This window comes from Ostrinia nubilalis, chromosome 24 (assembly GCF_963855985.1).
Source record: "Ostrinia nubilalis chromosome 24, ilOstNubi1.1, whole genome shotgun sequence".
In the NCBI taxonomy this organism is placed as follows: Eukaryota; Metazoa; Arthropoda; class Insecta; order Lepidoptera; family Crambidae; genus Ostrinia; species Ostrinia nubilalis.
The window spans coordinates 11,522,868-11,550,052 of NC_087111.1; the positions used below are offsets into that span (position 1 = coordinate 11,522,868).

The 27,185-nt window shown below is 38.6% G+C and overlaps 1 protein-coding gene across 1 annotated transcript; it reads left to right on the plus strand.

Moving 5' to 3' along the window:
* Window positions 1-766: 766 nt before the first annotated feature.
* On the plus strand, window positions 767-27,012 carry LOC135083672 (myb-like protein X). Its single transcript, XM_063978381.1, has 9 exons — window positions 767-903; window positions 17,097-17,156; window positions 17,416-17,748; window positions 18,229-18,450; window positions 20,785-20,853; window positions 23,110-23,386; window positions 24,077-24,190; window positions 25,803-26,000; window positions 26,606-27,012. The coding sequence occupies exons 2-9, from the start codon at window positions 17,106-17,108 to the stop codon at window positions 27,010-27,012; spliced, it is 1,671 nt and encodes a 556-aa protein (XP_063834451.1). The 5' UTR covers window positions 767-903; window positions 17,097-17,105.
* The last annotated feature ends 173 nt before the right edge of the window (window positions 27,013-27,185 follow it).

Sequence of the window (27,185 nt, forward strand, 5' to 3'; positions counted from 1 at the left end):
TACATTTAGCAGGCTGGATGCAGTCTCTGGTCTGCGGTCACGTCCATAGAGAATGCCACCGCGTCGTCATGAATAAATCAGCCAGTGCCTCGATTGCGCTAATTTTTAACGTCTCCAACACATTGGCGCACTTCATCAGTTGGGCTCCGTTTTCATTTCAGTTGAGGTGCAAATTCGGTATCACAGTAAAGTTCACGCGCAAACAAAGACGAAACAACGGATTTAATCACTTTCCAATAAAAGTCCAAACACCTTATTATTATTTCACTAAAAAACAACAAAATTAAATGTTCGTGAAGGCGTTTGACTTGAGTTTGAGAAAAAGTAGCTTTCTTTCAGCTTTGACACCAAGATGCAGTTGTTGTTTTCGTTTGAACTAGCTGTCTCGGGGTTAGTTATTTGACTGAGTATTATAAGGTTGATTTATTTGAATCCTTAGATTTAGCGGCCCGACGCATTGGTCCAAGGCTCGATAAAAATACATAGTACATCACTAATGTTGACAGCTAATTTTTTTCTTAATTTTATGTTATAGCCCTGAGATCAGTATTTTTAGTCAGTCAACAAAAAAAACATTATTATTTCGGTTAAAAAGATATTAATTGTTCGTTGTAACGATTTAATCCAATAAATGTAATGAATGAAAGAAAAAAATAATTTAATTTTTCTTAGAGCTATTTGATAATAATTTAATAAAAGTGTTTGGCTTAAATTTCATAGTGTCAATTCTCTCAATGCTTAATCAACACCTTTAAAAAAATTAATGAAAGATTATGGTGGTTTGGTCCGGTAACGACGCTTTCGCGAATTAATAATTTATTTAAATTAATTACTCGTGTGTTTTAGTGTAAATTGAAGTCTGTGTTAATAAATCGTGTTACGGATTGATTGTTCAGTGTAACGGTGAGTAATAATATTGTTATTACTTTGAAAATATAGCGTAGTTTGTCGCGCCATAACGCCGCCCGCCATTCTATCGGTTTATTTTTTCGTATTATCTTTTTATTTGTATGTTTTGGTCATTCTGCACGTTATTTAGTACTGTTTTTAGTGGGTATGCTATTTAATCTCCTGTTACATGAATTACGAGTTTAAGTTCGTAGGTTATAAACAAAGCACGCTTATTTGGTTGTAATGTAATGTACTCTAGAATTTGTAATTCAATACCCATTTGCTTCGACGTTTTGCTCCATAGATCGCGTGGTACGCTATTTTTCTTCATGGTTTCCTCCCAGGATGCTCAAAAGTACAGGATTTTATGTCCATGGTTCAGTCTCTACCAGGAAGTGGCCTGATTATGCCGATTTTTTGCGGCTTCTCAAAGTTAGGTTAACGTTCCTCGTTCGCCTTATTTTTTCTATTAGCATTTTTGTTCTGAAGGCCCCATAACCTTGGGCGACAATTGGCCCATTTATATGAATAATCCCACATCATTTTTAAAAATGTAACTTATATTCTTACTTAATCATTATGTCACAAGTCCTAAAACTATGAATTTACGGAATTTGTAAGCTAAATTAATTAATTTAACAATACATAATGTTATAGTGACCATTGTATATTTATGTTTACCGATTGAATAATAGTATCAATTTATAGGTTTTAACCACATATTTCCTTGTTTGCACAATGTAAATAAATATTCTATCTTGTGTCCTAGTGCAATTGATTGTTGCCAGTTCTACTCATTCTATTATTTACGATCGTATCATAAAATATGTACACAGAGAATTAAAATTATACCGTTTTCTTGAACATATTAAACAAAACATGAAAAGGCTAGGTCCTTTTAATTTTTTTAATTTGAACAATCATTTGAATTTAATTACTGACGTAGACACAAAAATTTTAAATAATGAAATAACAAATATTAGAAAGTTAAAGCGCACTAACCTGCTAGTAAAGTTTAATTAACCCAGTTTACGGCACCTGCTATCGCGGGTCAGGCCGAATGTGTTATCAGTCATGTTTGTTTACATTTGATAGCGATTTGTCTCTCTGTAGACGTAACATACATTGTTAAGATTAAAATTGCATTTGTAAGTCATTTCTTAAATAAATTTTGTTAAAATTGCTTTTTTTTTGTGAAAGACACTACTGTATGTTTTTGTGTCCTTGTGCAACTAAAGAACTCGAAACCAAGCAAGTTATGGCTAAAAATTGCTAATAACTTGGCCTTTATGTTTGTTATGTTTGCACTCACATATCATTATAGCTATGTTTTATTAAATGCATATTTTAGCATTGGAAAGGATTGCTACATTTTTTTCATTAAGAAAAATTTGAAAGGTGAAGTAAGATATTAAAGCCATCATTACGCAACTAACAATATGAAAATACATAGGTATTCAAGGTACTAAGATGTACCTTAATATGTAAACTTTAGAATAGTCCTCATTTTATGATCGTCTTTTTAGCTGCGTCGTGTTACACGTGAGTACTTTCGTTAGCAGACCAAAATTCACGTTTACTACGATTTTTTAATAAAATCCCTGTTTCCTTTATGAACTTATAGGTAGGTTGGGCTCGGGAGCGTAACGTGTGTCCCTTCGTATCAAACCGGTGATGCGTGCGAATCACTCATGCGACACCAAGGACACAAACCCGTATAGAACAGCTAGCTTGTTTTACAATCATTCATCGTATCGTCGTCTTATAAATAACTTTGATTAGTTGTGGTTCCAGCAGACTGGAATAGGACCAACTTCTCATCGTACTTATCGTCGTCGTATAATGATTGCTTAGCTGTGGTTACAGCACTTCCAGCAGACTGAAGAAGGAACAACTCCATTCTTCCCGTGGATGTCATAAAAAGCGACAAAGAGACAATAATGCGAACATCAGTAGGACTAGGATCGGCGCCACGATAAACATCGAGGCAATTTATCGGTTTAGCGCGATAAGCCCATACATTTGTCGTCTAAAATCGTCGATGAGATTTTATCATGGCGCGCTACTATTCCGGCAGGCCTCACCAATCCGCCTGGATAGCGTGTCATGTAGGTCGTCTAATCCTTCATGATGTGTCACTAGTCTATTGTCAACAAGCTATGTATGTATGTATTTATTTACAAAGCACTGAAAGCACATAGGTACGTGCCGATATACCTAAGAACCACTTAAATAAAGCAGGTGTCTTCTCCTTGCATGCCTTATCTCAGTTTTAATTTAAATAAAAGCTTGTAAAAGGGTCTTGGCCACGACTCTGAAAATAATCTGGCTTGGCTGTCCTATACGGTATGTGACTCAGTTATGGTGTAATTTATAGCAGGAGGAAGGTTGATGGGTCCAATAATAACATAATTTTATTTAACCCGTTTATATCCACCCTGTATTTTTATCGAATTATAAATATCGCGGCTTGCCATATAAAGTCGTATTGAAATTACACCAAATTATTTTAAACGATGAGGGGCTAACCTTATGTGCTGGTCCGCGTCGCTTTGATACGAAAAAGGGGCTAAAAAGATACTTAATATTCAGTATTATTTCTCTTGCAAGATTAGCTCATTCAGTAGTAGTAATGTTATTCACGATTGTGGTCATAATAAAGCTTTACTCTCCCACTCGCATTGCGAATGGTTTGCTTGTGTAGCCTCAGCAGCCTAATGTCGTAGATATTCGTGATATTAAGGAAATTATGTGGATAGAGACTTGACTCTCACATTACGCAAATACACAAAGCCACCGACACATGGCGAGGCGTCTAGGTGTCGCCGGTATTATTATAAATATCGCACATTATCTGCCCGAATTAGGTGGGTATATCAACATCACCAATCTCCGTCTTTGAGTATGTTTTCAAATACGGACAATAGAAGTACGACCTTGCTTAAGAGCCATTTCACAAAAAAGTTCCGCGCGAATTTAGGTAAAAGCTGTCAACGCAACGTCAAAAGAGTAAAAAGAACGCTGAAATGGACAAAAAAATCTTGAGCCGTGACCGTATTAAGACTTGATTTAAGTTATTAATTTTAAGGTAGAATGAGGTATTCAAACTTGATTAATTAATTTAAATTTTTAATAGAGTTTATTAAGTCTTTTATATTTCGATTCATAATGAAACACGAATAGGTATAATATGTAAAATATATATTAAGTACAAAATAAAGACTGTCACATAGTGAAAAATAAATCTGCCCCCTTACAGCTCCATCATCGGACCCTGGATACGAATAATGAAACACGAATAGGTATAATATGTAAAATATTTTAAGTACAAAATAAAGCAGTCACATAGTGAAAAAAAAAATCTGCCCCCTTACAGCTCCATCATCGGACCCTGGATACGAAATATTCGTCAAGGCGAATCACACAAGCCCAAACTCCATAGGGTTCTATTGTTTTATTACGGAGGTGGCCATTGCATCTCCTCCAGATCCATTATCAGACAGAGCTAAGAAATAAATAAATAAATATTATTATAAGTAAACAAATAACTAAAATAATTCATCTTACTATCTTACTTTTTACTAGTCTTACTAATATTATAAATACGAAAGTTTGTGTGGATGTCTGGATGTTTGTTACACTTTCACGCAAAAACTACAGAACAGATTTTGATGAAACTTTACAGTACAGTACAGCAGTACTAGGCAGTCTGTGTTCAACTATCACTCGGGTCGGACGTTCCTATCGCAAGACCTTTGGTTCACTCAGTTCCGATACGACTCTAGTGCTGTGTGTAATTATTTTCGTAAATACACTAAGTTTATTAAATTCTACGAGTGGATTTCATTTTGCCTGAGACCTAGGTACGCCATGAACCCTGAACCAGAAGACCCTGTCGCCAGCGACAGCGACGCTCATCCATCCCTGGCGTCGACCAGAATAACAATGTATAGACCAGAATAATAATGTATTTATGACGATCTGTGACAAACTAAATTTCAAGCAGGTGAAGCCGCGGGCAATACTACATATTTCATACTAGCTTTTTGCCCGCGACTTCTTCTGCGATGAAGTGGAAAATGGTTCTAATAGAATTAAAATATTCTAAGAAAATTAATTTTGTTAAATGATATATTTTTTGATATAAAATCTACACATCATTATGTTTAAATATTTGAATACTTACAAAATTATGAGAGCTTTCTAAAACAAAATTAAAACACTACACCTGCCGCAGATTTCTTTGTAAACAATGTTTTTTTGTTTTTCCTTCAGGTGCTAAAATCACCAGGCTATTGTGTGCGCATACTCTAGAGTATTCCACATACAACTGGTCGTCGGAGAAGCATAGATTTCCATTAAGTCTACTCCCGCTACCATATGGAACTCCGCTAAAACTCGTGAGGGCGCCAACATTTGCTTTTGTATCGAAAATTAGTATGAGCAGCTGCGCACGCGGTTGCCCGTTGCAGGCTCTATGCAACCACACTATTTTAAACCGTGGTCCCTAAGAATGAGATGGGAAACTGCACTCTCTTGAATTCTCTTGAATTTGATGGTGTTAGGGGAATCCTAGGAATGAATACAGACTTTCCAATGGAATCTCCTCATCAATATTGCGAAATTGCGAGTTGCTATGCAATGTTACGTTTTCACTTGTTATTTTATTGTAATCTGACCTTGATTTTTCAAACTCGTGTCAAAATAAAAAAAAAAAATTTAAATCAAAAGTACTAAGGAATATTTCATTGATATCAACTTAGAAACAAGCACAGATCACAGAAACTAAAGGGAAATGTGACAAGGGACAAATTGGAACATATTGCTTGTGAAAGCAATGATGACAGTAGCGACGTCATTATGTAAACAGTTTATATTGTTTGCATAGTACTAAAGATTATTCGAACGTTGAATACTGATACCGCAATGGATAATGAGCACATAATTTGATTTCTTTGTGTGTGTGAATTTCTAATACGACACTGAGTTTCGAACTCAGCGCATTACTTAGCATCTCTCTATATTTCTATGGGACCAAGTTATCTCCAAAATAACATTCCACACCTTTTTAACCTAGTCAGGTAATAATTTTAATAAAATACGAAGCACGTCATCTATCAATAGGATATTTATGTATATTTTAGAAGTTAATAAATTATGCATAAAATATAAACACTTTAGAAGTTTAGTTAAATCGTAGAATTTCTGAAAAACAAGTACTAAAATCGTACTGAAAAAAAAAACTATTAATATGTTATCTAATTTATTTATTAAACGTCGAATTTTATCAAAGATTTTGGACTAAAGTTTTTGAAAATATTTTATAGCCTACATAGAAAAAAAATTAGGATTCTAAATCGTGAAAGAAATTTTTTTCGGAGCCTATTGCCTCCAAACAAACAAACAAACAATTAAATCTTTCCTCTTTTATTAGTATAGATTTAACAACAAAACAAAACGCTTCTTTTTCTTCTTCACGAAACAAAACTCAAAGCGGATAAATAAATAAACAAATCTTTGGACAATTTCACAGCGCCATCTAGTCCAAAAGTAGGCAACCAATATGCTTGTGTTAAGGGTGCTATCATAATGGATATACTTTTTTATAATTTATTTATTAAATTAAATACATGGTACCTACATATTATACATAGTTACACCCAGATCCGTCAAAGAAATTATAATTCATCATTTCAATTTCTGCTCGGCCGGCCGACTCGAAACAGCCTCTCGGCATAGTATCAAATGTATTTGGTCGCCGTACAAATCACCGCTTTACGACACGAACGCACGTAAACGTCACGGCGGGAAAAATGACACAGGTCCTGCCTTGACGGGCGCTCGCGCCATACTAATCGATGTCGGCTTGCGCATTGTAATTTATACTGATATTCACATCAATATTTTGACAAAGTGGTTACTAATATTTAAACAATAACTGTAGAAATTAATTCTACAATGAATATTCTTTATTTTGGGATACTTTTATTGCAGTTATTGCTGTGTTTTTAAACCAAAAACCACGATCAAAATGTGACGTTAATCTTCAAATTTGCGTAATTATTTTTAGATTTTACTCAATAATGGTAATGAAATTCAAGAATCTATTTCATTAATGGACTACAAGAATATATGTCCGATGATTACTATATATTTTTAAGCTTATTATATGAGCATAAATAATAGATACAGGACTTTGAAAATGAGTCTGCGGCAATTTTTTCGTAAAATGGTTGTGGGAGATGGGGCACTGTGAATTAAGCAAAAGAGTTTTAGTAAATCCGTTTCATTAATGGTCAACAACAAGGATTGACCTATCTTTCGCAGTTATTAAATAATCTCTGGGTGTTGCTTAAGATAGTAATTCATGCTTCCAAAATCTTAGAAATTCGCACGAAAATGTAAAATGGCTCTTAATATTATGTGATATCGTTCAGTTCTCCCGAAATTAGCGAGAGAAAACAAACAGGTTTTTTTGTAAGCAGATTTTAACATAAGGTATATGTCTCCAATCTCCATAGAAGGAAAGTAGGAACATAGAAGAAAAATCCTATTATTCTGTGTCTATCTACCTATGTAACCTACAACGAAAAAGCCATTTTCAGATTCAGACCAAGAGAAAATCCTACCTTCATCTGCCATTCCAAATCATGAGTATTGCAGAAACACGGAGGCTCAGAATTAACATATTAAATACATTTGCAAAGATTTACGTGCGTTTCAAAGGTCAGGAAAGATTTCCATTTTACATGTCCCAATGGATACTTGAGTTGAACGTCTGGACTGAATAGCACTTGCCATTATTTGCTTGGTGCAGTGAAACATCTAGCATTGTGCCCTAATATGGATCTTTAGGGCTGACGATGGTTTATTTAGTGCAAGGAATATTATTCTAAAATACGAACGAAACAATTTTATACGTGAATCGGCTTATTCCACTATTCCCCGTTGACTATCCCCGTCCGCCAATTGGAGCTTATAATATTAGGATTTTATTTTTAAAGTAATGGGGATTAATGAACTTTTTAGTTCATTATTCCCCATTATAAGCTCAAATTTGGCGTTATTGTGGAATAAGCCGTGGAAATCATAGGACTAGAATTCTTCTTTAGCGTCTATCTTCCGGCACTTCTGGGTTTTCGATATTTTATGTACTATCGGCCACAGTTCCAGCTACCCATTCATGTCGTCTCGTTCTATCGTAAAAAACCTCCATTTGTTAAAGAGCGCGAAAAAAAATGAAATGGGTTAGCTGGAAGTGTGGCCGATAGTACGTGTGAATTTACGAGGGTGGTCTGAAAAGTTTCCGACCTCAACGTGAAGATGGCAGCACACATCAATTAAAGTCAGGGAATGTAATTGTGCATCTTTTGACAGCAACACTTCAAAGTTTCAGCCATTTTTGACGCGCGGTTTTTATTTGAAAGTCGTTTGAGTGAGTCGATGTGAGTATTTTTGTGAAAATGGAAAAAATCGAGTATCGAGCTGTCATAAAATATTTGTTTTTGAAAGGGAATACCCCTACGCAAATCAAAGATGAGTTAGATTCTGTGTACGGGGACTCTTCACCGTCATTTACCACAGTAAAATTTTGGGCAGCCGAATTTAAACGTGGCCGTAAGAGCTTGGGAGATGATGAACGTTCGGGACGTCCAAAAACTGTAACTACTGACGATAACATCGCTAAAGTTCACCAAATGGTGTTAGACGACCGCCGAATTAAAGTGAGATAGATAGCAGAGGCAATGAAAATGTCCAAAGCACGTGTTTGTCACATATTAAATCAAGATTTAGGCATGAGAAAGCTGTCCGCGCGTTGGGTGCCGCGTTTGCTAACGTCAGACCAACGACGTGTTCGAATGAACATTTCCAATGCTCTGTTGGCGCAGTTTAGGCGCAATAAATCCGAGTTTTGGCGCCGAATAATTACTGTAGATGAGACTATGTAGAAAAATAAAAATAAATTTTAAGAAAAAAAATCTTGTATCTATGTTAGGTCGGAAACTTTTCAGACCACCCTCGTACGTAGTACATTATTGTAATTACCATAAAGTGAGATTTAGGTCAAACAAAGACAATTGTATTAAACATTTTGCAAATCAGTTAGGTAAAATGGCAATAGGTAAGTAAAAACTACGTATTAATGTGTACGAATGGTTCTCTAGTAAATATCGTACATTTGATTTTATAATGACCTCTAGCACTGTGCTGAAATTTTACATAAAAGGATAACAAGCTAAATTATTACCATGATTTTGATTACTTTCCCCAAAAGTATCCAGAAGGATGAAAATACGTTTTTCGACGATACTCTTGAAATCATTGAATACATTGCCCACTCCTGAGTAGATAGATAACATTATCTTTATGAACAAAACTCGGTTTTAACAATGTCAATGTATCGATGCTTATCTTAGACAAGACTTTTCAATGTCCGTGCATCCAGGTCAAGTTTTTATCGAAAGTATTTATTATTTATTATTTTCAAGAGCACATCTACCTTGACTAGAATATGAACGAGCGTTTTGTCTCGCATTTAAAGTTCGTAAATCAGTCAAGCATTTATTATTTTAGACCTCTGCATAAACATGTCAAAACCTTGACAGTGCCCAGATGTTAACATATTGACATTGACAAACAGAACCAATGTTTTTTGCTGATCCCTTGCCCACTTGCCCTTGACTATGGTTTGGCAATGTTCCATCACCATCAGCTAACTTTTTCTACTATAATAAACGAGTATTTGATCCGTCTACATTCTTGAATTTCGTTTTAATCCATGGGATTACTAACTAATCCATTCGACTCTTGGATACGACTATTTGTTTTAGGTAAAAGCTATAGCATAAGTTCTTGGAATTAATGCTAGCGTAAGGGGCTGGTTTTGCAAGATTCTCAAGTGGTTTTCATGTGGTAGGAGTAGGATAAGTTTACAGAATACTTCAGAAACTAAAATCCCTTCTTGTTGTGGCTTGGAATCTTTGCTTTGTAGTGTTTAGGTAGAAAAGATACAGATACAGATCACTAACAGAAAACATTTAAGTTATTAATAATTAAGAAAGATTTGGGAATACAAAAAATCAAGGCTTCTTAGTAATTTTATTCATCATGTCTGTAAATATTGTGACAACGGACTGTTTTCAAAAGATAACTCGTGTTTTGAAAGGTCTTTGCCGCCCCTAGAGTATGGGTATTCATCAGTCTTGCAAGCCAAGCGTGGAACACGCGTCTGCATCATACAACCACACAATGAACTTCAGAATTGTTATGCAAGGCTCGTCCCTTAGCCCATTACCACTTTTGGTTGCATTCTCAACTCTATCGCAGGATCCTTGGAGTGAATTGCTAAGGGCTTAATAAGTTGAGAATGCTTTCAATGAGCACATATCCTGTTTTAGTTTTGTTGATGCCGTGTTTGTACCTCTTTTGGGATTCGCTGGTCTGTTTATGAATAATATGATGCGTGTCCTGAAGCTATTTGATGTATTCGATGTAATAATCGATTAAATTGCATTGTTTATAGAGTCATTATTATGACCTAGTTTGTGTTACCATAGTCACCTTCGAATGAATGAGGCAGTGAAAATGTTTTTCGAAACAGCGTCGTTTGTGACTACATCATTCGAGTCCATAAACTTTCAAATCTATGAGGCAGTGGAACAAAAATTCGCAATAGCGCTATTCGAAACTACGTAAGAGACTTACCAAAGCACTGAATTATGTCAATACATGTGTTCTTAAAAAACGCTTTAGCTTTGTAATAATTATCATTAATTAATTAAATTAAACCAATCCGTCACCGCCTTAAAGACACAGACAATATGGCGTCCCTATTTCTTTATCTTGACGACTTAATTCCGCATCAGCGTCATCAACAATGACAGTGCTACGCGATCGGGGCAATGACCCGCAACATTTGGGCCCTGCCCAAAATACAATGGCTCTTTGGTAATTATTTAACTATGGTATCCGATGTTTATGGTAGCGGTTGGTAGATCAAACAGGGATATAACTTGAGTTATTACCACGCATTCCCACTTAAAAAATTTAATTTTGTCCCAGTTTTTTGAGCAATTTAATTAAATAAATTAGCAAAGAAACGTTTTAATTAAATTAAAAAATACCTTATTGATCAAAAAGCTTGCATTATAACAAGAGCATAAAAGCTCAAGATCGCCTCTTATCTTTTTACCCGACTGCGCCAGAAAGAGGGTTATGTTTTTGCTCCTTACTGTAGTAGTAGCATAGTAGGTAGCAGCAACAGCTCATTTCCCCGCAAAAAACGTCATTGTATTACATTTTTCGAAGACAAGCTTAAAATTACTCTATTAGCTGAATATTAATCTACCTTACTAGGATCATATTTAAAATTCCCATTTTTGTACCCCAGACTCTCGACAAACCTATCATCATCAATACCACTGGTATTAAATGAAGAAGAACCAAATGTTATTGAATATAATCAGTCAAAAACATGGACTTTGAGTTCCTCTATCTTAGCCTGCATTTCAATCAACGCCGATGCACCGCATACTTATTGTTCCATTGCCCTATTGTTTTGAGCAGTCGCGTGCTCCCTGTCTTAGTTTATAGTTATGCATGAGGGGGAAATTTTTTTATGGCCCTTCCATGAACCCGTGATAAATTGAACGTGTGGTATGCGTGAAGCAACCAGACCGTGGTCATTAAGCGGGTTTTAGAGTTTTTGTAGATTAAAGTTCGGATCTTTACTTGAGTTGGCAGTTTGAGAGTAGCAATTCGAAGGAAATTGATATTGTAATCGCTGGGATGTCTTAAGTCGATCATTATGATCATTATCATTATGATACACGATATTGGATGTTGGAAATTGGAATTATCTTTCCCCTCAGAGAGGTGTAATTTTTTTTGGTGATAGACCGATGTTTATAAATTCATTCTTCAAAAAGTCAGAAGCTTAAATAATTTAACTACTTTAGTTTTAGATTCAGACTGACAGAGATCAGGCATACTTTGATGGATACTTTCTCAATAGAAAAAAATAGAATCGTAAACCAACAAATCGTATTGTTTTTAGTTTTAACCCGGTTGGCAGTGAAATCTTTCTACGCCATTGTTTTCAAACTACATTAACAAACAAAACATCCTCATTTCAATATGTCGGAAGTGGCGACTTGGAGTCTTTGGAGAGTTGTTTGTACGAGATATTTGTGGAACCCGGCTCCATAAAACTATTAGCTATTAGCTGGAGAGGTGGAGAGCCCTTGGCGCTAACGCGACCTTTCATGCGCCCGCGCTTGTCTGCTCAGGTGTGGTGCAATTTGCAAGCTTAGAGCGATTGATCGTATTGAATTAGACGTAGTGTGAAACCGTTCTAATGCATTGCATGCGAATCCCAATGTTTTCGAAGAAGAAGTTTGAAGAAGTATTCGTTCGATCGTTTCAGCCAAATGACGTCCACTGCTGGACAAAAGCCTCCCCCAAGGTTTTCCACAATGAACGGTCCTGCGCTGCCCGCATCCAGGCTCCGCGACCTTTACCAGATCGTCGGTTCACCTTGTAAGAGGCCTACCTACGCTACGTCTTCCAGCCCGTGGTCGCCACTCGAGAACTTTTCCGCCCCAACGGCCATCGTCTCTACGAGCTATGTGCCCCGCCCACTGCCACTTTAGCAATTCTGCGAGCTATGTCGGCCACTTTGGTTGGTTCTCCTGCGGATCTCCTCATTTCTGATTCGATCACGAAGATAATTGAATTTAGCTAGTCACCTAACGTTCATTATTATCAACACATTCATTAATAGTTGATTTTGGACCACACCCCAGATACTACAAGTATCACACAAGCGCGAAGTTCGTTCACCCCGCGTCTATTAACGTTCTGCGAGTACCTTATAGTTATACACCAAATTACATAGCCACTTTTCTCTCAAGATATCCACTTCGTTTTTTTTTGTTTTGATGGCCACTTCCCTTTTATCTGGTATGTAGTTTTTATAGCAGGTCAAATTATACACCGGCTTAGATAGCCACCGATTTCTTTCTGGAGATATCTACTTGACTTCAAGATAGGTAGCCACTGTATCTTAACTCAAGATTCTACTTAATTTTTAGTCGGTTCAAATTATACACAGCTTTGACAGCCACAGTTACTTACTTATCATGAGACTACCTGTGCCCGCGACTTCGTACACATGAAAATAGTTTGATTGCAACATTTTTCTTTACCGCTCCGCCCCTATTGGCTGTAAGGTAATGTTATGTAGCCTAAAGACTTCCTCGATATATGGGCTATCCAACACAAAACATACCTTCCTAGATAAATATGCTATCCAACACAAAACTTTTTTTTCAAATCGGACCAATAGATCCTGAGATAACCGCGATCAAGTACAAACAATCTCTTCTAATATTTATTAGTAAGATATCCAGTTGACTTGTAAAATGGTTTGATTATACATAGTACTTAGAGAGCCACTTCCCCGAAGATATCCGTTCATTTCTAAACCTGTTTAATGACCCACTTGGGTTTAGAAGACATGCAGGTGCATGCATTCTATGTAATTGACGTTGCTCTCGTATGGTTGTTGTTGTGTGAACTGTGTGAATGTTTGTGTCAACAAAAGCAAAGTGATCACATTATTTGTGATACTTTAATTGAGGTACGTAGTTATGAAGTAGCAATGTGATAAATTGCTATTCAATCAAATCAAATATATTTATTTGCATAAAACAGGGTTACAATAGGTTTTTTTACATTTAGTTAAGTAGTTTAAACACCAAATGAAAAATGTAGACAAATTAGGCTGATGAACATTGACCGAAACCGTCTTTTCTGTCTTTAAAGATATTGATATCACTGAGACAGTTGAATCTCTGTTTGATTTATGTTGTCTTAACGAAAAAGCCCGCCAAATTATATTGGCGCGAACTTGCAGCTCAGTGACTGCACGAGCTAGAGAAGTGGCCGTGAACCTGAATGATTTGGGTCAAATCAATCTTAGCTGAGCTAAATATAAATATATCATTGAAGACCCGCCCTAGAGGCATGTTAATAGGGTATAATTTAAGCACTGATTATGACAAACGCTTAAAATCTAACAAATTATCCATACTCTAGAAAGTTACGTGACCTCACTCAATTTTCGAGTCACTCCAATCGCTGCGATTGACATGAGATTAAATACAGCAGCCCACTTACTTCATCCCACCTCAGTAAGGTCCTTCGAAACTGGTTCTAACAAAACAGGTGCTCATCGGTCGTATTTGTTTTGTTACGCACTAATTAATGACAAGCATTTTAAAAATGAACAAATAATAAAAGCCTACTTCTATTTTCACCTCTCGTTCCTATTGCAACTTCTGTGTAGCCAAGATCTACAGCTTGACCGCCAATAGAAACCTAACCAGTGAAGGTCAAGTTTGTCCCGGAGGATAGTGAACTCGCAACGAAATTAATCAACAGAACACAGGTTCGAAGTTAAAGTTCGACTTCCCTCCAGCCAGAGAGAGTTCCATAACCTTGTCAAATGTCGCCGCGAATGACATAATGAAACGCAGTCCCCGACAGCCTTACATCATCCCACCTCGGCAAGGTCCTTGGGAACCAGTCTAACAGGTGGCCAGTGGATAGCGGTCATATCTCTTTCTATTGTTACCCCGACCGGAATTCCGCAAGCGCAGTTTGGTTGATCCCAGTTTTGTTTGGGTCAAATACTTTTAGGAATTCTTTACCTTTGGTAGAAATGAAATAGTACTTACTAGTACCCAGTACTACTACCCAGTTAAAAATTAGTTATTAAACTGATATGTCAAATATCATTTTATGCTATACTAGCTTTCCGTCCGCGGCTTCACCTGCGTGGAATTTTGTCTGTCACAGAAAATCTTTATCCCTGTTTCAAAAACCGGGATAAAAACTATCCTATGTCTTTTCCCGGGACTCAAACTATCTCTATGCCTGTCATCAAAATCGGCTCAGTGGTTTAGGCGTGAAAGCAAGACAGACAGACAGAGTTTCTTTCGCATTTATAATATTAGTATAGATCTAGGAGGAATCAGGCAACTGAAATATTTCTATAAAATAAATTATAAATACCTATTTCATATCTGACGGTTCAAGTTTCATATACATAATTTCTAATTGTAGTAATCGCCTAGACGTAGGCGATGCGATGTAGGCTAACAAGTTAGACCGCTGGAACTGGGTACCTTTCTCTAAACGTGAGAAAGAAATACAGAAGTTTCTACAGGAAATCCTTCAGCTTCAAAGAAAGTTACTTTGTTTATTTGTTGTCATTTGGTTGGACGCTTCAACTATGAGATGAGATGAATTAATTACCTAGGAAAAGGACAAAGGTTTTACCTTTTATAGCAAAGTCTGGAAATGAAAGTATGTGTAGTAGCTTGATATAGAGACCTGTAACAAAGCGAAATCAACACAGGCAGCACGGACTTGGTGCTAATAAATTTAGTTTTTATTATATTTTTTTACATATCAATGAGAAATTTAAATTGAAAATGTCTATGCCCTAGATTCTAGATAGTTATTTAGAATTAGAAAGTTGCAAAACCTAGACGAGCTGATTGACATCGCTTTTTGTAAAAGTATTGTCTGACAGTCTAACCGTAGAACGTTAGTATTTTACTTACAAGTTTATTTTTATTTACTTTCATCTTTCCACAGAAGAGTCACCATCTTTTCTGCTTTGAGCTCAAATTAATATTCCCAACTGATTTAAGATAAAGAACAAACTACGTATTATGGAGACTTCAATGAGGTCTGTAACCTATTAGGTAGCCAATTTTCTGTCATTTCGGTTATAATGACTGAACTACTGAAGTCACTACAACCGTGGTACAAAAAAATGCGTCAGTCTTCACAAGCCGTCATAGGCGTCTATTTTCAACCGACTTCAAAAAAAAGGAGGAGGTTCTCAATTCGACCCGTATGTTTTTTTTTTTCTATGTTTGTTACGCGATAACAATTATGAACCGATTTGAACAAATCTTTTTTCTACGTATAGGTAATACCTCAAGGGTGGTCCCATTTAAATTTAATAATAGAAAAAACAACCCCCAAGGGTGGAATATTGGGGATGAACTTTTTTATACGCAATATCTCCGCCGATTATAAATCAATTTGAACGATTATTTTTTTGTTGAATTGGTATTATCAAAAGGGTGGTTTCATGCGAATTTGAAGAAAATATTTCACCCCCAAGGGTGGAAAATTGGGGATGAACTTTTTTATACGCAATATTTTCAATTTTTAGTTTTTTTTTCTGTTCACGCATTTGAAGTCGGTTTTATTTTTTTAAAAAGTTATTTTATGAATAACAAGGCAGGATTGCAATCGCACCTAGTGTTAAGTGAGATGCAGTATAGGATTCTATCATTGATGAACGAAGACGTCGCACCCTTCTAAGCATAAATATTTTCCTGCAAAATTAAGTCCCCAACTCGGAACAAATCCCACTCAGGAATCAAACTCGAGGGTTTTCGCGAATAAAAGATCCGCTAGATGGCGGGACGTGGATGTGGGGTCTGACAGCAGTCTGCAGCAGCATGATTGGTGGATTTTGACATATCTGTCAATGTCATGTCAAAAATAACCAATCATGCAGCATTTGGACCTCGCGTCTACGTATTGCCATCTGGCGGATTTTTCATTCGCAAAAACCCTCATTGACGGTGGCTAATGTAATCACTTCTTGCTCCAATAGTCGACTGTCAACATTTTTTTACTCCGACCACCGTTAGCGCCAGACAGTGTCATTATCAAACCGATTCACGAACGCAACGAGTCATCGATGTAGAATTCATATTATGTCGATATCCAAAGACCCAAACCGGTCCTGGTATGCACTAATCGCTTTGGAACTGGTCTATGTTATCTTTTGAGTATAAGTTTTTGTATTTCCTTATGATTGTGATTTTTAGTTATTGTTTAGTAAACTTTACTTGAAATAAATGCAAGTACTGTAATGCAGTATTCTGTGTGTTGTTGCAAAGGTAGCACGGACGTTATTCTAGTCAAAGATATAGCTAAAAGTTTTTTCTAGTAATTTTTTTCTGTAGCGCATTCATATGAGTGAAGGACGTCTCCAATAGTTTATGTTGCAATATTTAAACATTATTAGAAACGGTAATCTTAAAGTTTATTCTCTTTCGACCTTAGTTAAGATAGAGTTCTTGAAGTTATCATTTAAATATTTTTCTTTCCAGGTGTGAAAGATGAGTCAAAAGGCGAGTCGGAAGAGTGCGGTCAATGAAGAAAAAGAAAAGGTTGGTACTGAATTAAATAGTTCTTTTGATAGCCTCCAGTAATTGTAATTAAAAAGTAACATAAGTAGCCCCAAAAGTAAATACAGCTACATGGGCGACCTACCTATAAGATACCTAAGAAATAAATATACTACAACACGTCCCTATCTTAGTAATGCTCATCATCACTTTTACCTTTACTTTTACAAGGATTTGCAGTTGTGGTCTATCCATCACAATTCTCAAAGAAGTAAACTGACCTCTTTATTTTTTGTTGCAGAATACAGACACACCGGTGAAAGAAATGAAAAAGAAAATGGCGGCCAACGCCGAAAAGGAGAAGCAAGCAGCGGAGAAACTGGCCGAGAAACCATCAGAGAAACACGATAAGAAAGAGAAGGCTGCTGAAAAACCTGACAAATCGGATAAATCCGACAAACCTGCCGAAAAACCGGAGAAGTCCACGGAGAAAGTAGATAAAAGTGCTGAGAAGAACGATAAAGTGGATAAAAAAGCGGAGAAATCAGATAAGAAGGAGAAACAACCGGAGAAGAAGGCTGACCCTCCAGTGGAGAAGAAGGAAGATAAGGAACCTAAAGATGATAAGAGCAAGGTAAGAATTTGATTAGATTCAATAAATAATGTATAGTCGTTAGTTAAAATAAGGCTTTGAGTAGTTATTGCTATGAAACTCAAGAAATAAATAGTTGACTGTTGATGATATAGGTCTCCTTTTCCGTACAAAATCTATGTAAGAGTCGCGTTTTACATCTCACAAAAAGTATGTCATAGTGATGTCAATACTCTATCCGTAATTTCTAGAAGTCCGAGCAAAAAATTAACATAACACAAACGGACATAGCAAGATTTGTCATTGTTTTTCGACCTTAACCCAAGCGAATAAGTTAAAAAATAAGGTAGGAACAATAAGAATAAAAACTTTATTTATAATATTCATAACATGTCAAATTGTGAAATTGTCAATACAGATTATTAAAAATAGTCAATTGCAGAATAAATAACAAATAAAATAATATTCCCACTAATATGGTGGAATGTTAGATTTTCGCCTCAAAACTACCTTTATTTCCAGCCAGAGAAACCCGAGCCGAAAAAGTCCGACACGAAGCCGAAACAGAACGGTTCCAGCTTGAACGGCTCCACACACCCGGACGAGAACGGAACGGTGAGTCCGGACGACGACTCGGACGAGCTGGCGGACGAGATGTTTCCGGAACTGGCCTACGACGACGCGTCCGACCCGGAGTTCGAGCCGCCGGACGCGACCGGACGCAGCTACACCAGGAGATCGCAGGTACCGAGCGTAGCTGGGTGCGTGGACATTGCGGTTTTTTACTCTAGCCAATATTACGCTAAAGCCCGGTCTGTGAGCACGTAGAATTTCGTCCAATGACCCCAAGCTACCCATCCTTATCGCTCGCGCGTAATTATATTGCTGTGGGTCTAGACAAAGTGCAAATTATAATCGCAAACCAGTCGAAAAGTGGTCGAAAAGCCCCTTTTTTGTATGGAGTTTTGACGGATTCGATTTACGATTCGATCAAAAAGTGCGTTTTGTCTAGGGGGGCTGTTTCGACTGTGCGACGGGCGCCCGCAATGAGTGTGCGAGCGCGACAGCAACATAATTAGGCACGAGCGATAAGGATAGGTTGCTTGGGGTCATTGGACAAAATTCTACGTGCTCGCCGACCAGACTATAGTAAAATGTTTCATGTACCATCAAAATCGACACATGATCACTTAAAAAATTCGTTTGCACGAAATATACCATCCATCTAACTCAGTCTCGCCAAAAAGGTTGTCTTATCCATTATTTAATAAACAAAAACATGACATATGGCGGGTGCTGGATCTAGTCGCTGCCTCGCTGCGAAGAAATATAAACCTTAAGGTCATGCCTCCTGAGAAAGAGTGAAACTCCTCCTTTTATGAGGTCGGTTAAAAACCCGGTTTGAAAGGGGTTACTTAAGTGTTAATTTCATATAAACAATCATTATTCCACTTTTGCCAAAACCTTTTTTATGTTGTTAACTATGAGTACCTCAAACTCTTGTTCCATCCAAATAATTCAATTGATTTTGCTCCGTATTTCAGTTACAGTAAATTATGAGTTGACCCTGAGATAACCCCAAAAGTAATTTAAATCCATCAAATGAATATCGCAATGTCCACCGAAGCCCGAGTTACTCCCGGTTATGTTGTGTGGGGCGGCATAAGGTTCAGGTCATGTCATACCTCATGTATCAGAACTTTGTCCAAATTAGAATTTAAATCTTTATCAATAAATCAGTTCAAAGCACTATTAGATGATTTTCTCATTACCGTTCTCTAACATAGGGTAAGATATGGATATGGATGAAATTCTGATACATACTAAAACCCAGTGTGTGTTGGCGTGAATCGATTTGTTAGTAACAAAGATAATATTTCAGGTGATGAAGGATTGAAGGAATTTTTAAATACTTTTCTCTTTAATGCCACAATTTGTGGTTATTTATGTGCAAAAATGTTATTGATTTCATATTGGTGTTGGATATGCATGATTGGAATGTGAATTGGTTTGGTAGATTCTTTTGACATTTTACATTGACATCAAAACTAATCTGTTGTATGGGAATTTCTGTTTCAATTAAATTACTTATTTAATTTTCAACTTACAACAATAAAGAAACGACAGAAACAGAAGTTCCCGAAGTCAATTTGATATTTACAATTCATCATTTCAACAAGTATTCATGGATCTTTACATATTTTTTCGATCTTATTTTTTATGGCAAACTGGGGTTTGTGGTCTCTAAACTATAATTTATTCAAAGTTTGAAACAGAAACTGGCATTTTTGTTAGCCTGAACACTCAAAATGGTAGACTCTCGTATTCTCAATATGAAAATGTTTGGTGCAGTTTGTTACAACTCGCTAGACTAAAAGCTACATTTTCCGAGCCCGTATAGTTCGCTCAACGAAAGTTGGGGCGAACACATACTAACACTGATGTGATATCTGAATACAGAATACACAAATCAGTCAGAATACGCAAAACGTCGAAGCAGATAACATAATACAGATATAGTCAGTGTCAAATAGTTCATGTCACCCTAAGTGGCCAATAACTTGACAACACAACCTTATTCCGAATGAAACAAAGACGTGTTGCGAACTTTTTGGCTACTTTAGGTGTCACGAACTATTATTTATTTAATGCTGACTGTATAAATCTTTGATTGTGTTGATGGCCTCAACTCTCATTGCGCGACCTATAATAAAGCCCATTGCTGTTATGACAGCTATATACAAAAGTTTACCATCAATTATTTAATTACTAGCTTTCCGCCCGCGGCTTCGCCCGCGTGGAATTTTGTCTGTCACAGAAAAACTTTATCGCGCGCGTCCCTGTTTCAAAAACCGGGATAAAAACTATCCTATGTTCTTTCCCGGGACTCAAACTATCTCTATGCCAAATTTCATCAAAATCGGTTGCGAGGTTTAAGCGGGAAAGCGTAACAGACAGACAGACAGACAGACAGAGTTACTTTCGCATTTATAATATTAGTTGGGATAAGCCTATGTAAAGATCCATGTAAACACCATATGAATGATTACTAACAATTAACTCGGTTTCTTGGGTAAGGCGAAGTCCGCGCGAACGCCTGAGACGCCGCGGCCCGCCTCCGACAAGACGACCGATGCCGCGGACGATGTAAGTCGGATTTTTAGCTCTATACCCTCACTATTGTGGCTTTAATCCTTTGACAAACGTCTAAGTATGTACGGACCATGGAACTTCTACGCTGAGGTATCTTATGCTCCAGTCAATAAACGCTCAAAACACGGCATAGAAGGAAATGTTTGGAACACAATTTTTGACTTCGTACCTTCGTCTGGACTAGTTGCGTGATGAACAAGTGCCCGAAGGATGGGGGAATTTTTATATGTTCGCCATTTAGACTAGTTCTAAATAATGTCACGAAGTCAGAAATTGTGTTTCATGCATTTCCCTCCATAACTCTTTATTGACTGGACTATAATAAGTATATATAATATCATAAGTGCCACTTGTGGTCTAAACTGAATAAATACTTTTGATTTAGATTTTTTTTATTTTGATTATTAAGCTTCATTATAAGGTAGTTTGCAACAAAAGTTTATAGTATGAAGCGCTTATGGATAAGAGTATAGTATGAGACCCTTGTTTTGGAATGACACCCAATTACAAACAATTAAGATTCAATCAAGAAGGGTTTATACCTGAATGTCATATGCTGTGTAAAATGAGATCTAAACGACTTTGTCCTAGGAATAAAGCTATAATTGACAAGGTATAGCGGCGTCTTTGTTCCCCAAAAATATACAAAAAACGTCATTGCTAAAATTTGTACGAAACCGCGCGATTTTTTTTCTAATGACTGAGAATGTGGAAATCTAAGGTAATATTAAATTCTTATTGTTATTGTCTGAATGAGACATAAATTACAAAACTTTCATACAAATAAGAACTGTAGTAATAATATACATAACTAGGTAGGTGGTTGGATACAATTGTAGACAATCTCACATTTATTGAATGATTGTTCTCTCGTGTGTCTACGATCAGAGACTAACTTGGTGTTGACATACATTTTGGACCTTTGACCACTGACATAGTTTTTGTATGTCTATTTGCATTAATATTTTTGCTAAACATTCCAGTCGATTTTTGAAGTGAAAAATAATGTTTGACAATAATTAGCATTATAAATGCAAAATAAGAGTACTTGAGCATAATCATATGTGTAATATGTATTTATTTTTGATTCTATATCATTGGACCAGCTAGTCTCTTCTAACAGCTAAAAAGAGGGTGAAAATGGTGACTGAGTTTCTTCCGCCACTTCTTCCCAGCACCAGCCCATATGTTGTCCCGAAGTGGTGGTAGGGCAGCCTGCTTGTAACGTGTATAAGCGCCTTTTAAAGACCTAAGTACTGAATAAATTATTTGATTTGATTTGAGCTAATTTTTCCTCGGTTCGGTTAACGGTTTTATAGTTAACTAGCTTTCCGCCCGCGGCTTCGCCCGGGTGGAATTTTGTCTGTCACAGAAAAACTTTATCGCGCGCGTCCTTGTTTCGAAAAACGGGATAAAAACTATCCTATGTCCTTTCCCGGGACTCAAACTATCTCTATGCCAAATTTCATCAAAATCGGTTCAGTGGTTTAGGCGTGAAAGCAAGACAGACAGGCAGAGTTACTTTCGCATTTATAATATTAGTATAGATATAGTATAGATTCCCAAAAAACAGCTTTCTTTAAAATCTCGGTCAGTCATCTACCGTTTTGAATAAGATAATTTCCTTAGATTTCCACATTCACCCACGTTTTGTCATGTGCATGTTGTGCAAACATTAACATTTAACAAAACACCTGATCATACTTACACGCGTTACTCACACAGTATGCAATTTAAATACTATTCTACTAACGGCATTGACCCATTTTCTAAGGCACTTATTTTTGCGAAGACGTAAGCATGTTAAGTAATATGTCTAAAAAATAAAAATGAATAAGACTTTTATAGTAATTCCATCTCTAGTAAATATAAAACAAAAGCCGCTTAGATCTTTAAACTACGCAACGGATATTAATGCGGTTTTCATCAACAGATAGAGTGATTCAAGATAAAAGTTATTTGTCGCTCTTTGAAATAAAGAAACAAACATTCTCTCATGCATATATTGGTAAAAAAACAAATTCAATGTTTGCTAGCGTCACCGAAACTCTCATATTCTATTTTAGACTATTTCCAAACAATATTTTTGACTATTTTTACAAGCTTTACTTAACTTTCTGATCTAATACTACATGTCCTATTCATTTTTCACACATACCATCTGCATGCACACTAACTATATGTTTGTCTGTTCGCTTGCAAACCTTTGACCACGTACCCCAAATATTAATCTCCGCCATACAATTCCAGCAGTCGAAGGTGCTAAAACTGAAAGAGGATGCGCCCACCGCCTCAGACCGCAAGTTACGCTCGTCTGACTCTCCAAAACCGCAAGACAAAAAGTCACAAGACAAGGAAAAACCACAAGAAAAGGAAAAAGAGCAAGCAAAAAACGCACTAGAATCGCAGAAGGTGCAAGAAACAAAAGACGGCAAGCAAGAGAGCGTCAAGGACCAAGAAGAAAAAGAAAATGGGGATAAGACAGAGAAGATCGAAGTGGATGTTGTTATTGAGATTGAAGGAGATGGTGAGTATGATTCTGTTTTGGATTTATTAAGATAGGACCCCCACAAAGGGGACCGACGACATCATAAAGATGGATGGCGCTGGACGCAGGCCGCTACCAACAGGTCAGCATGGTTCAGCAGTGGACATTCTGTGGCTGAAATGATGATGATGAATGATAGGACGTAGGTTCTTACGCAGTTTAATCCTCACACTGATGTAACATTTGAATACAGAACACACACAACACATTACAAATTCAAGTTTAAATATCGAATGCACTAGCTACCTCACTCTTGCTAAATGTGTGTAAGCGAGACAGTAAACATTTGTCAGTCAAATTACGCGGCGAGCGTATACAGATACAAATATTTGCTTGTGTTGATCGCTTCAACTCTCGATAAGAGAAATCGAGCACGACCTAGAGTTCGATCACCGTCGTCAGATAATGATTATAAATTTGTAATGCACAGATTACTCTTAAAAAAAGTTATGCCCATTACGACCACGCAAAGTAGCAAAAAGGCGCTGAATGCGGGCCGCTACCAACTGGTCAATTTGGAAATCATTTGGGGAGGGCTATGTTCAGCAGTGGACGTCCTGTGGCTGAAATGATGATGAAGATGATGCACATCCTTCTTGTTTAAATCACGATGAAATAGGCTTCGGATACGCCAACGATATGTTGTAGTGTGACCCGCCATGTCCGCAGATGAGCCGCGCAAGACCGACACCAACTACTCCAAGAGTCGCGTCAAGGTGTCGCCCTACCGCCGCAGTTTGAGGGCAGACCACACGGCGACTTCTATGCTGGCCAACTACACAGGTCAGTGCTCTAACAGGGCAGCGCTCGCTATACAATGCAGTGCACACTATACAGGGCCCATTCACAGACACCAACTACTCCAAGAGCCGCGTCAAGGTGTCGCCCTACCGCCGCAGTTTGAGGGCAGACCACACGGCGACCTCCATGCTGGCCAACTACACAGGTCAGGACTATTCCCACCTCTCATTCCCACCACTGCAACTCCTGTGTAGCCAGGATCTACAGCTTGACCGCCACAAAAACCCAACCAATGAAGGTCAAGTTTGTCCCGGGGGAAAGTTAAACTGTCATTGGACCCGCAACGAAATTAATCAGAAGAACATAGGAGGAGTTCGAAATTAAGGTTCGACTTCCCTCCAACTATACAGGTCAGTGGTCACTATACAGGGAAGTGCACACTATACAGACTACAGGGCAGCGGCCAACTACACAGGTCAGTGCTCGCAACATAGGGCAGCGCTCACTGCATAGGGCAGCGCAAGCTACACAGGGCAGCGGCCAAAGACAGGTCAGTGCCAACTACACAGGTCAGTGCTCTACACAGGGCAGCGCAAGCTACACAGGGCAGTGCATTCTAAACAGGGCAGTGCTCACTCAACTGGACAGTGCATACTACACAGGGCAACGCTCACTAAACAGGGCAGTGCATTCTAAACAGGGCAACGCCCAACTCAAATAGACAGTGCATACTACACAGGGCAACGCTCACTAAACAGGGCAATGCATTCTAAACAGGGCAGTGCTCACTCAACTGGACAGTGCACACTACACAGGTCAACGCAAACTAAACAGGTCACTGCTCTACACAAGGCAACGCTCGCTAAACAGGGCAGCTCTCTCTACACAGGGCAGCGCGCTCACAGACACCCAACTACTCCAAGAGTCGCGTCAAGGTGTCGCCCTACCGCCGCAGCTTGAGGGCAGACCACACGGCGACCTCCATGCTGGCCAACTACACAGGTCAGTGCTCTACACAGGGCAGTGCACACTATACAGGGCAGCGGCCAAAGACAGGTCAGTGCCAACTACACAGGTCAGAGCTCAAGGACACCAACTACTCCAAGAGCCGGGTCAAGGTGTCGCCACACACATACGACCGTCCTTTCATGCTAGCCAACTACACAGAGCAGCGCTCGCTAAACAGGGCAGTGCATTCTAAACAGGGCAGTGCTCACTCAACTGGACAGTGCACTCTACACAGGGCAACGCTCACTAAACAGGGCAGTGCACTCTAAACAGGGCAGTGCCCAACTCAACTGGACAGTGCACACTACACAGGGCAACGCTCACTAAACAGGGCAGTGCACTCTAAACAGGGCAGTGCACTCTAAACAGGGCAGTGCCCAACTCAACTGGACAGTGCACACTACACAGGGCAACGCTCACTAAACAGGGCAGTGCACTCTAAACAGGGCAGTGCACTCTAAACAGGGCAGTGCACTCTAAACAGGGCAGTGCTCAACTCAACTGGACAGTGCACTCTACACAGGGCAGCGCTCACTAAACAGGGCAGCCCTCACTGTATTGTACATTTATTTCATTACATTTCTTATCTTTTGTGGTGTACTGTAAAGTGTGTTTAATTCATCTAACGTATGTTTTCTCTCTCCAGGAAACAACACAACAATGGAAATGGACATCACGGAATCGTCCTTCGTGTCCCACGAGGAAGGTTCCTTAGACGACAGCTCGTATCTGTCAGGGTTACGAAGCATCCGCGGCCGCCGCTCCTACAAGCCGCTGAAGGAGATGACGCTCCGCCACGTGACAGCCAACCGCAGCGCCAACAAGTCTGCGGCTAATGTGTCTGGTGAGTCTATTACTGAAGCATCCTTCGTGTAATACTACGAGGAGGGCCTCCTAGACCACAGCTAAAGCCCGGTCCGTGAGCACGTAGAATCCCGTCCAATGACCCCAAGCTACCCATCCTTATCGCTCGCGCGTAATTATATTGCTGTCGCGACTGTGCGACGGGCGGCTGCAGTGGGTGTGGGAGCGCGACAGCAACATAATTACGCGCGAGCAATAAGGATGGGTAGCTTGGGGTCATTGGACGGGATTCTACGTGCTCACGGACCAGGCTTTAGTGGAAGCCTTGACTCAATAGATGGCTCTGGCACCTGCATTACTGTGGCGCGGTGGTGTGCGCCTACGAAACCTGCATCGCGGTATCAAAGTTTTTTGCCCTCACTAGTATAAATAGAAAACCGAGTAAGTAAATAATTGGACCATGGTCCCCGAGCACATCAGCTCAAAAAGGAAGCAACACCTTAGCTGCCTTATGTGGTTGATCATCAAATCACACAAGTCCATTACCGAGTCTTTCTGACAACTCGTCGTACCTGTCTAATGGGTTGCTATTGTACAATAGCAACGTGACTGCCAAAAATGTATGGAAACTAGCGCCATCTATAGTTGAACGCGGCGCTGTCATTGGTTGTACAACTAGCAACTGGTGGCTAAGCTTCGTATTACGCATACGGGGTGCCAACGAGTTTGCTGCTACTAATGTCTCTGGTGAGTCCATTACCGAGTCATCGTCCTTCGTCTCCCACGAGGAAGGTTCCTTAGACGACAGCTCGTACCTGTCGGGGTTACGAAGTATCCGCGGCCGCCGCTCCTACAAGCCGCTTAAAGAGATGACGCTCCGGCACGTCACAGCCAACCGCAGCGCCAACAAGTCAGCGGCCAATGTGTCTGGTGAGTATCTACAGACTAGTGATAGTCGTCATTCAACAGATGGCGCTGGCCCCTGTATTACTGTGGCGCGGTGGTGTGCGCCTACGAAACCTGCATCGCGGTATCAAAGTTTTTCGCCCTGAATAGTATACATATTATAGAAAACTGAGATGTAAAATAATCGGACCTTAGTCGTCGAATACAGCACCCGCTCGGAAAGGAAGCAATTCCACCTCCGGAAGCTCCTTATATGGTGGTTGGTGGCATTGGGAGGGGCACATAGCTCGTAGAGCTCATGACCCCTAGGGCAAAAAAG

What these genes read in the sequence shown, in the direction of transcription:
- LOC135083672 (XM_063978381.1), top strand. Translation starts at nt 17,106, where the DNA reads ATGAGTCAAAAGGCGAGTCGGAAGAGTGCGGTCAATGAAGAAAAAGAA. An exon ending in GCTACACCAGGAGATCGCAG is followed by an intron (nt 18,451 to 20,784) that starts GTACCGAGCGTA and finishes TTCTTGGGTAAG; the next exon opens with GCGAAGTCCGCGCGAACGCC. An exon ending in TATGCTGGCCAACTACACAG is followed by an intron (nt 24,191 to 25,802) that starts GTCAGTGCTCTA and finishes TTCTCTCTCCAG; the next exon opens with GAAACAACACAACAATGGAA.